The following is a 16,682-nucleotide window of genomic DNA, read 5'->3' as shown; positions in this document are numbered from 1 at the left end:
ATGAAATAAATATATTTCTTAAACTGACTAATACATAGCACAGATGCAGCCATATCTGGGGGGGAGTATAGCTAATGGAATGAGTTCAAAGAATAGATCACCAGATTGAAAGTAAAACTTTTAAGACCGTTTACATATTACGAAGTTCACGTAGAAACCATGTTGTGGCACAGTGGATTGATGCTCCTTGGTGGCACTTGAATCTGCTTGGTGGTACGGGGCATAGGGATTGATTCTCGCTGTGGCAAGACACCAGACTTAGTGTCGATTCGACTTCCTATGTGCCAGCAATGGCTCTTGAGCCATCTTTATTTTTTATCTATAGTAAGAGAGCGAGTCTTTTATGTTTAACTTGCACTTAAATCTGGCATTTAACTTGGCCTAGATTTAACTGGCACTTCACATTGCTCAATTGTAAAAAGAGAAAGAAAATGGTTATGTCGAATCTTTCAAAAAATGTAATATTGGATTCGAAAGACGTAGCTATGAAATATATCACTATAAGTTCTCATATAGCTAGTAGGTGAGTACATTGTGCATAGTCATGGCATCTGGTATTTCAGACAAAAATTAAGAGGGATTGAAAGCTTAAGATGGTTGATTTTCTGAGCACAACGTCTACAAGTAGAATCACCTCTTGGTTCCAACAGCCCAGCGTACCCTGCTCTGTTTTGCCCCCCTTTTTAAAATTCACTATATTTGGCAATTGCAGACTCTTCTCTCAGGCTACACATCCCAACTCGCCCCGTACCGGTTAGGCTCCCCTTTCAAAGCTTTGTTGTGTCTATGTGAAGGTAATATTTATTCGAAGCAATGGTATGCCTGCCTCTCCAACAGCCTGAAGTTAGAAATAGCTGACTCCCGTGATGTGCCAATGCCAACATCAAATAGAATCTCTCCACACCGAATCACTCCCTTTACTGAGCAACGCTCAGGCGGAGATCTATTCTTAAGCAAATGATTTTGATACAGTCTTGCCATCACTGTTAGTTCCTAAAGTGCTACAACTACCCAAGTTTGCGTGCTACACAGCATGGGGGAGGCAGAGAAGGGCTCCAGCCCCCCCCCCCCGGCTGAATGATGCTGCCTTAATTTTAGTTTTGAGATTTCTATTATACAGCATTGGAAGTGCCGATTAGACCAACTAAGACCCCCCCCCCTAAAACTCAGCTTATGGGCGCCAATGCTACATAGTGATTTTCGGTGCTACAACCAAAAAATTGACTGTATTAGTGCTAATAATGCACTTTCGTGGTACAGGTGGCAACCTTGTTTGGATGCAATCATTGGTTAGGCAAAATAGCGTAGGAAGTTTATAAGAGCGGAAACTGGTGCTAGGGTTGAAAAGAAAAATCACCAGTGCCATCTGGCTTTGGTGATTTTTTCCACCAACCTCCTGTATTTTTGTCTTTAAGTACTTTAAAAACAGAGGGGGTGAATAAATTAGGACCCCGGTAGGTTAAAAGCTTAAATTCCAAGAACCTACCTAATTTGTCAATACTGTCCCAAGCAAACCTAGGAATATTTTGTATAGAGTGCATTAGGCGTAAAATAATTCACAAATTAGTTGTGTCAATGGGGGTGGGGTGGGGGGGTGGTGGTGCAGGGGGTCTGTGTCTCCTAGATGTTTCGCCCCCCTTATATTTTGAAAAGTACATTTATTTGGGGGGGGGGGGTTCTAGTTGAAAAATGCCTTTTTGGGGGTATTTTCATTGAAAGAAAAACGATAAATTTAGCCCCTCTAGCTATTGAAAATGAATTTTGGCCCCTCTCGCTTAAATTTTTGCGAATTGCAAATAAAAAATATATTAATTATCACTTACAGAGAAATTTAAGCTAGACAAATTGTCACTTACAGGAATTGGCGTATTCCATTGTAGATTAATTGTATCAAATATACAGTTTTCTTTGACATTTCTAAGTTTTAAGGAAAACGCCAGACATTACACTGTAAGTGGCGTTAGTTGTTTCTAATCCATATATTAAATCGCTGGAGATCCAGCTCTTACGAGTTTTCCATTCTCTTTGAGTTAGACATTAAGATGCCTTCAGTGTCAATCATTGGTCTCTCTAGACCCATCGATGCCAATTCATGAAAACGTAAAGCGGCAAGGAATTTTTAAAGTTAAAAAATATATATACAAAATATATATTTCGAACTTTAGGAAGAAGAGCATTTTTTTATTTTTTCATTGGAAATTGCGAAATAGAAGTATTTTTTGAAGTCTAGGGGAGGGTCAAAATCTAGGAGAGTAGAGCTCTCCTTGAACTGGCGCTCCTGTTATGCCCTAGAACGTCCAATATACGAGAAAACAAAATAATTAAAACCATCTAGATTATGTCTATTCTATAAAATTTAACAAAACAGGTACGACTAAAAAATAAACACGAATTTGAGCCTTTCTTCTGTTATAATTTTTATGACTAGTTCTCTTTTTCTAAAAGTTGAAAAAGTGGTGATAATATGAACCTTTTCTAGTAAGATTTGAAGCGCGATTAACTAGTGATGATACACCGCCAGGACCGTATCCAGGATTTCTTTTCATGGGGAGGGGATAAAAAATTTAAAAGCGCATAAAAAATGTGTTTATATTTGTGTTTTTACGAGTCGGACAAACATTTTGGGAGGGGGGGCAGTATTCGAACCCCATCCCCCCTGTATACGGCCTTGTGCACCACCATACATTTCTTATGTACTGTATTTATCAAAACCCATTATAGAGAATGTAATGTTGTAGTAAAGGCAAACACTGATAAAGGATACAGTAAATAATCTTGGAGGGTTTTGCAACTTTTTCATACTTATTATTTTATTATTCTGGCTCCACAAGTTTGCAATTATGACCTTCACACAATGTACTGAGGTTGTTTTAAATTATCTATTATTTATCAGAGGGTTATACAGGGGCAGATCCGAGGTGATTTTTTTTTGGGGGGGGGGCAAAATAGATTGACCTGATAAACTTGCGTTAGGAGCAAGTTTAATTAACGCAATCTTGCGTTAATTAAGTAAATTGCACTACTTTAGACTACGTTAGGGGGGCGCGTGCCCCCTCACCCCTCCCCCTGGATCTGCCACTGGGGTTATAAGAGTATGCATTAAAGCCCTATGAAAGTTAGCTCAAAAGTTTTAAATAAGGATTTAAGGCACAAGTTTAAGCAAAATGGGGTCTAAGGCACAAGTTTAAGCAAAATTTAAACAAAATTACGGCTCAGAATATAAAAAACAAAAATCTATAGAAGAAAAAGATACTTCAAACGAGGGATATTTTCAGCCAGTGTTTAGCGTTTAAGTAATCTAATATTGATATATATCTTTTATTATCATTATTGACCTTTCACCTCCCTGACACTATCTAAAGGCCCATGTGGGACCTACCGTTATAACTGACCTTATTTAGGCTCATAATATCACCATCTTTTCTTTAATCACTAATAACCAGAATTGGCAAACTCTACGGCACTATCAGCGCTTCGAACAGCAGCATCTACTAATAAATATAAATAATCAAAGTTCGCTTCATCAGGTGGGCTTGGAGGAGGAGTTACCCTTGTTTCAAAATTTTCTTGAGGAATATGAAATCCACTAAATGCACACCCGCAAGGGCAACCTAATGAACATGAAGGCTCGATTTGAGGTAAGACATAGTTAGTTGGTGATGATTCGTGATACGAGCTGCAGGACGATGATTCATCAGCAGTATTTGGTTGATTTCGAGATTTTCGACCTCGACGGGTGATTGTGAATTTGTTCGGGTCTTGACCGTCTCTTTTTAAAAGCTCTGGTAGAAGACGACGTCTGGCGTTTATAAACCAATTGCAAACCTGAAATATAAAAAGTAAATAATAATGTCGTTTCCTTAGAAGCTTCCGCCACTTTCAATTTAAATCTTCTACAAAAATGCAAAATGCAAAGTGCAGTTTGGTAATGAAAAGCCACAACGAGCAATTAAGTTCTTTCCGAAGCGGCTTAGGAAACTTAAGATTTTTTAACAGTTATTATTCCTAAGCGGGAAAGTATGGGGGAAGGATATTTATATCATTCGTTCCCAAACATCTATCGTCCACCCCCCCCCCCCGCCACCTCCCCTTCAAAAAACAATACTCAGCTTTCCCTGACGTCAACTCTTTCTAAATTCTAATAACAATTAAATCGAAAGATATGCATGTTAATTTTTCTGCCTTCCTAGTAAAGCACAATAAAGAAACATTTAAATTAAAAACATTAATTTAATGTTAATGCCCCACAGTATATAAATTATTGAAAGTAATAAAACTATTTATTCAACTCAAAATTGAAAAGTAATAGAAAAAAGATCAAACATTTGAAATTATACTATTGATGAAACTTGACATTAATGAAAATGACAAACAATATGCTTTGCTAATAATCAGGAAATTGTTCTATCATTGTTGGACTTTACAGTCCAACTGTATAATAAAACATTATTAAAATAATGTTGTTTCACTTGTTGATAGATAGTCTATCACCTTTCCATCCTAGGGCAGAACTAAGATAGATAGTCATGGAATAAGGGTAATCCAAATAGTCCCAAATAATTATCCACAAATAATATTTCTCACTCCTTGTCGGGGAAGTTAGTATGTCTTGTCTGTATGCCCCACAGTATATAAATCATTGAAAGTAATAAAACTATTTATTCAACTCAAAATTGAAAGGTAATAGAAAAAAGATCAAACATTTGAAATTATACTATTGATGAAACTTGACATTAATGAAAATGATAAACAATATGCTCTGCTAATAATCAGGAAATTGTTCTATCATTGTTGGACTTTACAGTCCCTTTGAGTTAAAATAAAGTTGCCATCAAGCCATGGCTAATTGGAGAAAAGGCCAAGACAGATAGTCTGAGTGAGAGGCAAAGCTGGTATAAGGCTTTTTCAGAATTGTATGAAAATAATGTTATTTCACTTGTTGATAGATAGTCTTTCACCTTTCCATCCTAAGGCAGAAATAAGATAGATAGTAATGGAATAAGGGTCCAATATTCCCTACCAAATAGTCCCTACCTGCCGGTGCTGATCTTCATGCCAAGGCCCTTCAGCCAGGAAGTGCAATGTGGATTTGGGTCCACCCATCCTGTGCCTTCACACTCCCTTCCTGTTTACCTTTCCTAAATTTCTCCGGGTACCCATTTAGAGCTGGATCGGCTATGACTGAGCTGACGGAGCCATGCCACTGATCCCCGTTCCAAACCAAATAACCAACGACACCTGGAATCAAACCTCCAACCTCACGAACATAAGATTTCAAGTCTAGCGTGCCAACCACACTAGAGTAGATTAATGTCAGTAGCAATCTTAAGTCAGCGTGATTGTCCACCCTCACGAACAAAGGATTTCAAGTCTAGCGTGCCAAACACACTAGAGTAGATCAATGTCAGTAGCAATCTTAAGTCACCGTGATTGTCCACCCTCACGAACAAAGGATTTCAAGTCTAGCGTGCCAACCACTCTCTAAGGTAGGTCAATGTCAGTAGTAATCTTAAGTCACCGCGATTCATTATTTCCAGTATATCTGTAATCACTATAATGCACCTGTGGGCATCACCGCTCCTGTAAATCGCTTTTGCAACCATCTTGTGGCGGTAACGCCCACTTTGAAAATCACTGATATTAGATCCTCTCACTGGGATTTAATCGCCAAATTCATCGTTAAACGAAATTAATATGCAATTTAAATGAAAGCCAACATAAAACTTAAGTAAGAATGTTGACGTTGTTGCAGCTAGGTTAGAAGGATAGTCTTTGCACCTGATTACCCAAACTTGAATAGTTCGTATATTTATTAAACAATCAGGATTATTTTTGGGGTATGAAGGAAGTACACGTATTTTAGAAGTACCATATACTTAAATTTTAATTTCTCTTACGTACTGACAGAAGACAAAAATAAAGAACAAGAATTGACCTTCAACGATTGAGTCACAAGTTCTTGTAATTCAATTCTTCCTAAAGTAGTTGAGGAAAACTTCCAAAAAAAGAAGGTTGCAGAGTTCTTTAAAAAAAAGGAGGGAAGTGTAGAAACGGGAGAACTAGATTTCCTCATTGAATTTACTTGCAAACCTCATTTTATCAAAAACCAAAAGGCCTTATCCAATATTATTTTCTCGAAATTAGTTATGATCACAAAAGTATTTGTATAGAGGTATATTTACTTTTTATAAGCTGGGAGAATTCACCCGTGATTGGAGAAAAAAATGTGTTTGAAGTTCAAAGACTCGCTAGTACAATTCAACACCATATTAGTAATATCAAGCCACATTGTTGTGTCACTTCAGGCCCTTGCGAAAGATTTATATTCGGGGGACCGGGTAGAATTTCAAAATATATGTTGAAAACAGGCAAATTATATGAAAAATATGCCAAATTGTAGAGACCTCTAAACTGAAGAAAAATCAGGAGGTAAGGACACGAAGCTCCCCCCTCTTTTTTCACCCTGGGCAAGTGCCTGAGCTAAACACTGTTGTCATGTTAAAAAGAGATTTAATAAATCGAAGAATTGTTGAAATACTGCATGGCATGCAGTAACAACAACTTTTTAAAGACCTTAGCTGAAGTAAATCTTATCCTTACCTTATACTAGGGACAGATACTATTTTGTCCTGCATTTCCTGGCATCCTATATAGCTACAAAATACTTGGGAGATATAACTAGAACTTTCAAAACTCAATTTATGATCAATTCTAAATCTGCCAGCAACCTTGCCAAAGGGAACATGGTTGCGGTAATTTTAAAAATCAGCATATTAAACAAAATAAATATCACATGTGTAATGCATGGTGTGAGTCATATGATTACTCACATGGCGTGAGTAAAAAAAAGTTGGTAAAAACGTCTTTGATTTTTCGACATTTATTGGCGAACGATGTTTTGCCTTGGCGCTAAAATAGAAAAAATAATTTATATCAAAGCCTCTTTATCCCAACATATTTAAATTTGAGGAAAGCAGATATAAGATTTGTTGAAAAAAATTAAACTTTTAACTATCATCATAGCCAAGTAAAATACGAAGGAGGGATTGAACCCATTAATATTTCGTTTAACAGGGTGAGTTTTAGATATCACTTTATCGTGTCTCAAACCGTCTTTTATATTACCGCAGTAGAACGGTTATTTCCATTCACCTTGAAGCTCGTTCACAATGGTGTGTTGTAAACACCGAGCCACAGATTGTTTTAATCACAGAATTACGTAATTCTAGCAATAAAACTATTGTTTTCAATAAATATTGAAACTAACCAGTGCAATAATTTAGCACTGTGAAAGATCAACGACAACCCTGTATTCACATATAATTTAGATTTTATTGTAACTCTATGATGTGCCATGGGCGCAACCATTACCGAATTTTTCATGCAGCGCTGCGACGCAGGGCAAATTTCCGCCAATAGGGTTAACAAGAAAATTGGCTAGGTAACGCATAAAAACCGGCATTTTTAGGCAAATAAAATGTGTTGATGCTAGCTGAAATAAAACAAAACCAGATATAATTGAAATAACACTTTCCGCGGTTTGGGCTAACATAATCCAAAATATATCAAAATTGACTGAATATGAATAAAATAAATCCATGAACATGATTCTTTCAACCCTGCTTACCTGCAGAACGGATAAGCCGGCTTCTTGGGCCAACATATATTTCTCTGTATCTGTTGGGTATGCATTATATCTATGTTCAAACAACCACTGTTTTAAAACTCTCAATCCCTCTTTTGGCAGACTTCCCCTTCTTTTGGAGAATTTTGCTTGTTCCTCCAAGCTGCATTGTGTATCTGAACCTTTTGAACTATTTGGAAAGAAGTGTTCCATTTAAAAATGATCTAAAAGATTTAAAATACATCAAAAAGGATTTAAACTAAGTTTGATTGAGTCTAAATGTGAATTTGAACAACTTTTGATTTTTTATTTTTTTTGGGAGGGGGGGGGGGTAAAAAAATAAATCAAACATGTGAAATAAGAACTGGAAAAAAATATGTTCTGAGGAATGAGCTTCGAGAAACCGAATTTGTACCCAAGACCTATCTGGTTTGGGTCAAGGGTCACTCTTTAAAGAGTTAGAAAGTTGGGTACTTGTACGATAAACGCCCTACCGCTCAAGTTGTTCATTCATTGACGCATTCTAGAACCGTTTTTTTTTTTCGTTAGTTTCTTTTGGCTTAGCCTGAGACAAGACAAAGAGAAGTGACAGAATAGATGGGAAATATATAATTTGAGCTACATATTTGCATATCAGGCGGGGGGGGGGGGAGGGTAAGATATTTGGACAGTATGAAGTTAAAAAACAATTCTTACTGCGTAATATACCGAACAATTGTACCTAACAAATTAGGCATGTAGACCCGCTATACTTTACCCCCCTAATGCGGAAATATTTAGCCCAAATTTGTTTCTAAGTATTATATTTTTATCCCACTTTCGTATATTTCATTAGGATTGAGTGTCTGAGAAACATTTTAGAAGAACATTAGGTAGGGCGTACATCATACAAGTACCAAAAATCGTTATTGCAGTAGTGTTGATTTGCAACGTCATAGAGCCGCTACTTAAATATATATGGGATTCTTTTGTATTTTTTTTTCAGTATCATTTGCAAACAAATAAGAGTTCCAAATAGCTACAGGGCCTTTTATTAGACAGTGAAACAAATATATGCCAAAGCTCTATATATTTCGATGACATAGTCAGACATCATCATCCCTAGGTTAGCTTTTGTATATATTTGTTTCACTGTCTAATAAAAGGACTTATCCCTATTTAGAATCCTTCTTTGTTTCGTCATAGAAAAGATGATGTGGTCTTGGAAAAAATGCCAGTATCCTCTGCAAGTTCGAACTACCAAGAACAATACTATACAACAACAATGCTACACCAACAATATCAAATTAATAATGCCCCCCCCCTAGAACCTTCTCAGATTTTTTCATACCAGACAAATGGTAATTTTCTAAGATTTCTCTTTTGGTTGTTTCAAAATTGTAGAGTTTTAAGGACAGTAGCAGGTTTTCAAAACGTAGAGAAAAAAAGAAAGAGAAAAAAAATGTAGAGAAAAAAAGTAGAAAAAACTTTAGAGAAAATATTGCAGAGAAAAAAATGTAGAGAAAAAAACGAGGGTAATTTCAGTCATTGAAAAATTGGAGAATAATTTTTCAGATACTTCGGATTAGACCTCCGCTAAACCGTCCTCGGTGCAAAAAAAAAAATGAGTAAAAATACGCATAAAACTCCTCGATAAATACAAATAAAACTCCTCCTAAATACAGAAATAAAAACCAACACTGAATTAAAAAAGAATCTCTCGAAGCAACGGTGAACGGTCATTCGTCCGTAAAAATCCAACGCATTTCGCACGCATTTCGTCCGTAAAAATCCAACGCATTTCGCACGCATTTCGTCCGTAAAAATCCAAACAGTGACATTTTATAGCTTCCCTAAGACAACTACACCTTCAATTGACTGCTCTTCTAAGTTATCTAGTGCTTAAGTACCATATTGATGCCTTTAGTGCCATACCTCTTTAGATTTTTTGGCTGATTTTACACCAACATTTCTTATTGTACAATTTAGTGTCCGGTAATACCAAATACTGCAAATGAAGGCATCTGGATTAAAATTGAATTCTTGATTTTTTCCTGATCTCTTAAGATATATATGATTGAGCAATTTTCCGCTTAACCAATCCATACAATCAGGTCATTTTCACTGTCCTTGGTATTTCGAAGAATTTACTATGATCTGTATAATGAGCTTTCTCGACAAGAGATAATCTATATGGAGTAATTACCTAACCACCATAGGCCTATTCAAATACCCGCTTAACCCAATATTTCACTGGAATATCTAATTTTAATTCAATATTTTCAATATTCATGTAGGTTGCATAAGAAAATGCAAATTGTTATGTCGTACTAAATTACTAATAGTTATATTAGTTGGGTCAGCATGTTGAAGATTGTTAAGATAGATAACTCAAAAGAGTGGCTTTTTGAAGTTAAGTCTATTCTAAGTCAAATTTTCAAGACAATGGGTCAAAGGTTCTAGAATAATCCAATATCATAAACGACCAAATAATAAATTTAACAAAAAACTAAGAAAAAAAGAATTTATTATAGTTGAATTAAAAAACGACTTTTGTAATGTAAATCTCAGTGCAAATCAGTTTTAGAATTGGTTCTTAGTCTTCTCAAGCTGTTCACCTCGATCCCCTTTTCCCCAGACTTACAACACCGTGCAGGCGCGTCGTTTCGGGGGGAGGGGGGGGGGGGTTAATGGGGCCATCCTACCCAATAATTTGAAGAAAATATTATTATATATCCCATGCCCTCTGACTGTCCGGATATGGACCCCTCTTGCCCCCACAATAAAAGGGCTGGAGCTGCGCCCCTGACGTCGTGAATGTCACTAAGATATGAGATATCTTCACAAATAGAAAATTCAGGTACTTGTATGATATAGCCTCTACCGCTCAAGTTTTTCATTCATTGACGCATTGTAGAAGCGGTTTTTTTTTTCGTCAGTTTCTTTCAGTTTAGGGTGAGACAATACAAATAGAAGTGACAGAATAGATGTAAAAATATATAATTTGGGCTACATAGGTCTACATTAGGTAGGGGGGAGTAAAGTATTTGGACAGTGTGAAGTTAGAAAACGATTCTTACTTCATAATATGCAGAATAATTTTACCTAACACATTAGGCATGCAGACCCGATATATTTAACCCTGCCCCCCAAATGTGCAAATATATAGCACAAATTTGTTCCGAAAGTATTATATTTTTATCATACTTAGGTATATTTCATTAGGAATGAGCGTCATAAAAACATATTAGAAGAATATTAGGTAGGTGCCATATCATACAAGTACCAAAATTCAATAAAAACTAACAAACTAAGAATGACAAACAATTTATTATGTACAAAGTAAAGAAAACTTAGAATGTTTAAATTTTATAAGTGAGATCTATAGCCTAGGCTAAGTATTTGCCTTTCAGTCCCACCCCTCTTACCTCAACAAATCATTAATATACCACTGGTATATATACTTGTTTTGCCACATCTTATATCTATTAAGGACAACGTAAGAAATGGGTAATGGCATGGTTCCTATTTTAGTCAAATTGTTCTACTCCCCTCCCCCCTTACCTCATAAATTTCTTAATTTGCGATTGCTACAAATCTTTACTAATAGAAAATTAAGAATGAAAAATAATTTACTATGTAAAAATTGAGGACAATTTCGCCTTTAAAAAAATATATAAATTTCCGTTACAGATATGGTGTTTAGTCTAGGCAAATTTTTATTCCCGAATGGGCCACTGCTACAGATTTTTACTGATACAAAATTCAATTAAAAATTGGGAAAATCAGTCATAAGATTGCCTCCTAGTCTAGTCCAATTATTCAACTTTCATGCCCCCCTCCCCTATTTCAAAACATCCTAAATGTGCCTCTGCTATGGATCTTTATTGGTATGAATTCTGCTAAAAAATAAAACGTAAAAGAAATTACTATGTACAAATTTAGGACAGATTTGTCTTGTAAATCTAGAAATGTAAATGTGGGTGTAAATCTGTCATGAGGGTGACTCTTAGTCTTGTCAAATTAATTACCTTTCACCCCCCCCCCCCATAATCCTGTCTTTGTTACTACTACAGATCTTTATGTCATTTAGAATAAAATTTTAAATCGAACACAGGCGAAGATAAGGGTATTTTCCACCTCAAAAGGGCACAATGTACAATAGGGCAATTTTTATAATACCCGTAATAAGGTGAAGCTATTTCTGCATGCTATCTGTAGGTTCATATATGATTTAATGAGGGCTGAACTGAATGCAGTTGAATTGAATCGGGCTGAGTTGCATGGTGATTCAATTAAGTGGGGATGCTCTTCTGCAAATAAGTGTCATTTTATGCGCACCTGTATTTGGTGAGTAGATTACCCTTGCCCTGAAACATTTTTGTGAATGTCTGCTGTTCAGTATAAGACCAGAAGGGCTGAAAGCGTCCCTCATATTACTGAGATGATTGTTCACCTTGGATAAACAAATGAGCTCTTTTTATCAAAGCATTGCTATGCAAAATCTAAATTTTGATTGAAACATGTGTTTGAAGGGGGCGGTAGCCCTCCTCACAATGAGGGTAACCTGAAGTATGCTACTAAAATGAACAGAAATTAACTTTACAAAAAACAAATCTTTTCAAATAAAAGTAAAGAGCGACATCAAAACTTAAATCGGAAATAAACTATTCCGTATATTAGAAGGATAACCCCCTCGTCACCCACTGGTTCTTTGTGGCAAATTTTAATTGCTTGTCACTATTTTCTTAAGAACAACTGTCCAAGCACAAGGGCAGTTTATTTGGAATAAGAATGAGAGCACCATAAAACTTTAGCATAAAGAGCAGGGGCTGAGGAGGTGGCAGCCCTGCTCTTCACGTTAAAAAAATCGACAAAATGATTGTTATAGAATGAACTATAACAGACTGTGAGAGTCTGGGGTGAGAGAAGGGACGTGCGCAGGTGGGAGGAGTCTTTCCCACTGGAAGTCCTAAAATTTTCCGAATTATCGGGCAGTTCTTATTCAAATTATCATTAAGATTTATTTTTGGTTATTGGCCTCCCTCCTGAAAAATCCTGCTTATGTGACTTGTCGAGGCCTAGGTCAAGAGATCAAATATACACAGGATAGGGGCAAATACCCTCCCCAGAAATCTTGAGATATTATTTATAATTTCTTATATTTTATATATCATTTTCCACCTTTTTATTTCTGTACCCCCTCCCGAAATGAATTTCTACACACATTCTTAATAAAGGGCTTTTTTAAGGTTTTTTTTTAAACACGTTGTTTGAATGCAAGCTATAAAATATGCTACAAAATTGTATCTCCAGCCAGTACTCAACTCTAGTTTGAATTAAAACTAACTTTCCGTCGTGATTATATACCAACAGTGATTATTAAATATGAAAGTTGAAGCAGTAGAAAAAAGAACATTAAGTTAACACCTAATGAGTCCACCTAACAGGCCCGTAATTAAGAGGAGGAAGGGGCTAGAGGTGCAAGAGGAGGCAAGAGGAGGAAAATTGCCCATCCTGAAACTTTTCAAAGTATTCCCTTATTGTCCCCTACCAAAATAATGCATCCATTCGTGTCTGGTCTATTAAGCTAAGAACTCAGGGTGGTTGAAGGAGTAAGAAAAGAAATTGTCCAGGAAGAGGGAGATTTTTAGGCATTTTTTTTTTACCTTTTACTGCGGAATGACTTTTTGATACTAGTTTGAAGGGCATTACCCCTCTCTTTTTTTCCGGTGCGCACTTAGGAGAGAATGGAGATGAGTCTTCGAGGCCATCCACATAAATCCAGGCATGACAGAAAATTTCCATATGTGTCTGTGTTAGTTTTCTCGAATTTGCTTTGAAAAATTGCATTGATATTATGATTTTGTTGCCATAAGTATTATTTTTAAATTACGTTAACCTTACTAAGGTTTACTTAGTAAAGAGTGACCGTCTCCCATGCATTATCTGTATTCACAGCCACTCCATGTGGAAGGGGTGATCGTTGAAAATTTGGGATTGGGCTTATTCGGATGCGTGCACTGGAGTTTTTTCAGGGGGGGGGGATAAAAAACAAATAATTATTTGATAGTTTGAATAAAAAGTATCTCAGAATTTTAGGATCTTTAGGAGGCCCAGGCCCCCTATGCATGACTCTGGGCTCAATTGAGCAGAAATCGAAACACTTAGTACCTTTTATTAATATTAAAGGGGATTTGGAGAGAAATTGAACCCCTCGTGTACCTTTTCGCCCTCAGGTAACAAAATTTTGATATCCTCAAATCACAGGTAAAGGTCAAAAGGTCCGATAAATATGCCTCTAGGCACATTTAAGGAATAATTAAAAATGCAAATTGTTTCAACCAAAATCTTGCAGGATTTCCGATCTAGGAGTCTGGGCACCCTCCATGGGCTTTCCTGCGGCATAGAATAATGTTTGGATATTTGAAATTCTCGTATATAACACTGCATGCACCCTAGACCGATGCGAGACTTAAGCCCATATCAAACATTGCCTAAAAGGCATAAGTGCACAAAAATAATTTCTGTCCACGAGTCAAGGGGACCTCGGTACGCAAAAAGGCCCCAGTGAAAAGGGTTGAAGTTATGAAATGATATGAAGACCACAAAACAATAATTTTAGAGGCTTTGCCACTGGAGGCACAAATATTGTCTTTGATTTTTACAGCACCGCCTTTCACCGCAAGCTTTTTCGAAGAAAAGGAAGCAGGTTTATACCCCACTTGGCTCGGAACTTAAATTTAGCCAAGCCAAGTATCTTGAGCCAAGAACCACAAGGTAAGGGGATATATTTTCAGAGGTGTACACCACTATAGACCCCACCTACTTTCCGTTAGAAAATACCTCGCCTCACTTAAAATTCCCTATCCATCCCAAATTTCTTAGAAAAAAATTGAATTTAAAAACCAGTTCATAACAGTGGTGGATCCAGGGGGGCGAGGGGGCACGCGCCCCCCTAGCGTAGTCTAAAGTAGTGTAATTTACTTAATTAACTCAAGTTTGCGTTAATTAAACTTGCTCCTAACGCAAGTTTATTGGATCAAACTATTTTGCCCCCCTCCCCGAAAATTTGGCTTATCGGATCAACTTATTTTGCCCCCCCCCCCCTAAAAAAATTCTGGATCTGCCTCTGCCTCAACAAACTATGACAGATCAGCAGTTTTGGATTGAACATTCAAGCGGTACCTAGACTTCAAATTACAATCTGACACTTTAGTTTTAAAGCAGACGATCTTTTAAAAAAATCTTAGCTGCTATTCCTAATTTATCATTTAATAAACTATGTCAATTAAAAACAAAGAGAGACTAACTAAAAAAGTTTTCAAAGAAAAGTAAAGAGTGATATAAAACCTAAGTAAGGAGAAATAATGAATATTGTAAGTCAAACTAACAGAAACATGAATTGAACCAAAATGAAACCAAAATGAACAAAAAATTAAAATGAATCATCAAGTTTAGCTTCAAATAACAAAAAATCATCTCAAACAAGGGTGGGACCACCAGCTCTTAGAACCTCCTAAAGCCTATGGTGTCATTTACATTCTACTTTTACGAAAATTTACGAAAAAATACGAAAATTCTACTTTTACGAAAACATTCTACATTTACATTCTATTTACGAAAATAGGTGTTTTAATCAGTATCATTATTTGTCATTAAATAAAAACACGTTTTTTTCATAAAAAGGTAAAGAACGATGTCAAAACTCAAAACCAACAGGAGTTCATAAGAAAAGCGAACAATTTTATATTTTGTAGATTGTGCCCTTAGAGCTCTCATATATATTGCATTTCATTTTATGATTTTCAGTAAGATTGCACCATTTTAGGGGGCGGTTATTTTTAGAAGTAGAATTTCCATTCGCCAATAGATTTTAATGCGTATTTTTACAGTTAATACATTTTACATAAAGAATCAGCAAGATAAGATAAGATTTCATTAGATACACGTACAATATTACATGTTATTTTCCCCCCAAAGGCTCATTGGCCGGTACAAAGGGGGAAGACAAATGGGTTGCTTACTCATAGATGAAAAATAAAAAAAAATTTGAAATGATCACTTACTCACATACGAAGGAGAAGAAAAGAAAATATAGATAAAATGAAAACTATAGAAAAAATAGAATAAATAAACTAAATTAATTAATTAGATTAAATAGACTCAAAAAATAATAATAAAATAAAAACATAAATAAAAATAACTTCTACGAAGCCAAAGAATTTTTAATAATTTTTTTAAACAAACCGAATGAGTGGCACCCTCGAGCTGATTCAGGCAACTTATTCCAAACAATATGACACGTCATTAGAGGAAAACTAACAGATGTTGCATGTAATCCAATCAAAATTTTATTTTTTAGGGCTTAGTTTTCTAGTGCCAAGGATTGCTCTTTACCTACAGTTTGGCGCTACGAACTGTTTGATCCAAGGCTTTCTAAAGGCTCTCTGATCTAAGGCAACTATTCTCTGAGGATATCTAAGGAATATACCCCTCCAAATATTTGCTAAGAAGTGGATCTGAAATATCATAAACTACTTATAGGTTCGTCATTTCCACGGTTTTCAATACAAATTCTTTGAACAAATTTTTTTATAGTGTTGTTTCACGGACCCCAGTAAAAGGGCAATTTTCCCGGAAACACTTTAAATGTTGTATATAAATGTGAAAATGAGATATATTACCATAAAAACCTCGGCAAAAAGAAATGTCAATCTCGCTAAAAGCCTATTCTCGGCCAATATTGCAGGCGTTGTCCAGATCCCTGAAAATCCAGAGTGATTAGAATATCACTATTAGATATTATCACTGTTAGAATTAAATAGCTATTCTGTTCAGCGTAGTTAAAAGGCCTGGAAATTATGTATTTGAGGATGAATGTCCGCCCCCAACAGCCATCCGGGCAAGGGTTGTAGGTTTTATCCTGGGGGCATACAAGTTTTTTTTTTATAGAAATGGAAGTCGTGTAAACTTCGGAGGGGGCTCATTGAATCCGAAGTTCTAGTGTCCTTTTTAAGGGTCAAAATGATTGGAGGGCAGAAACCCCACCCCACCCTCAAACGCCGTCAATTTCAGA

The 16,682-nt window shown here is 36.1% G+C and overlaps 1 protein-coding gene across 1 annotated transcript; it reads right to left on the bottom strand.

Moving 5' to 3' along the window:
* Nucleotides 1-2,327: 2,327 nt before the first annotated feature.
* Nucleotides 2,328-16,392, bottom strand: LOC148947449 (homeobox protein TGIF2-like). The gene is made up of 3 exons (XM_089095855.1): nucleotides 16,291-16,392; nucleotides 7,628-7,848; nucleotides 2,328-3,825 (listed from the first exon to the last, which is right to left on the bottom strand). Exons 2-3 carry the CDS (start codon nucleotides 7,835-7,837, stop codon nucleotides 3,433-3,435), a joined length of 603 nt encoding a protein of 200 aa, XP_088951981.1. The 5' UTR covers nucleotides 7,838-7,848; nucleotides 16,291-16,392; the 3' UTR covers nucleotides 2,328-3,432.
* Between the last annotated feature and the right edge of the window lie 290 nt (nucleotides 16,393-16,682).

Source organism: Artemia sp. Qi Xiang Cuo, chromosome 10, assembly GCF_049724085.1.
Source record: "Artemia sp. Qi Xiang Cuo chromosome 10, ASM4972408v1, whole genome shotgun sequence".
Lineage (NCBI taxonomy): Eukaryota > Metazoa > Arthropoda > Branchiopoda > Anostraca > Artemiidae > Artemia > Artemia sp. Qi Xiang Cuo.
Note: the sequence above shows the minus strand (reverse complement) of the source record. Positions and strands in the feature narration are given on the sequence as shown.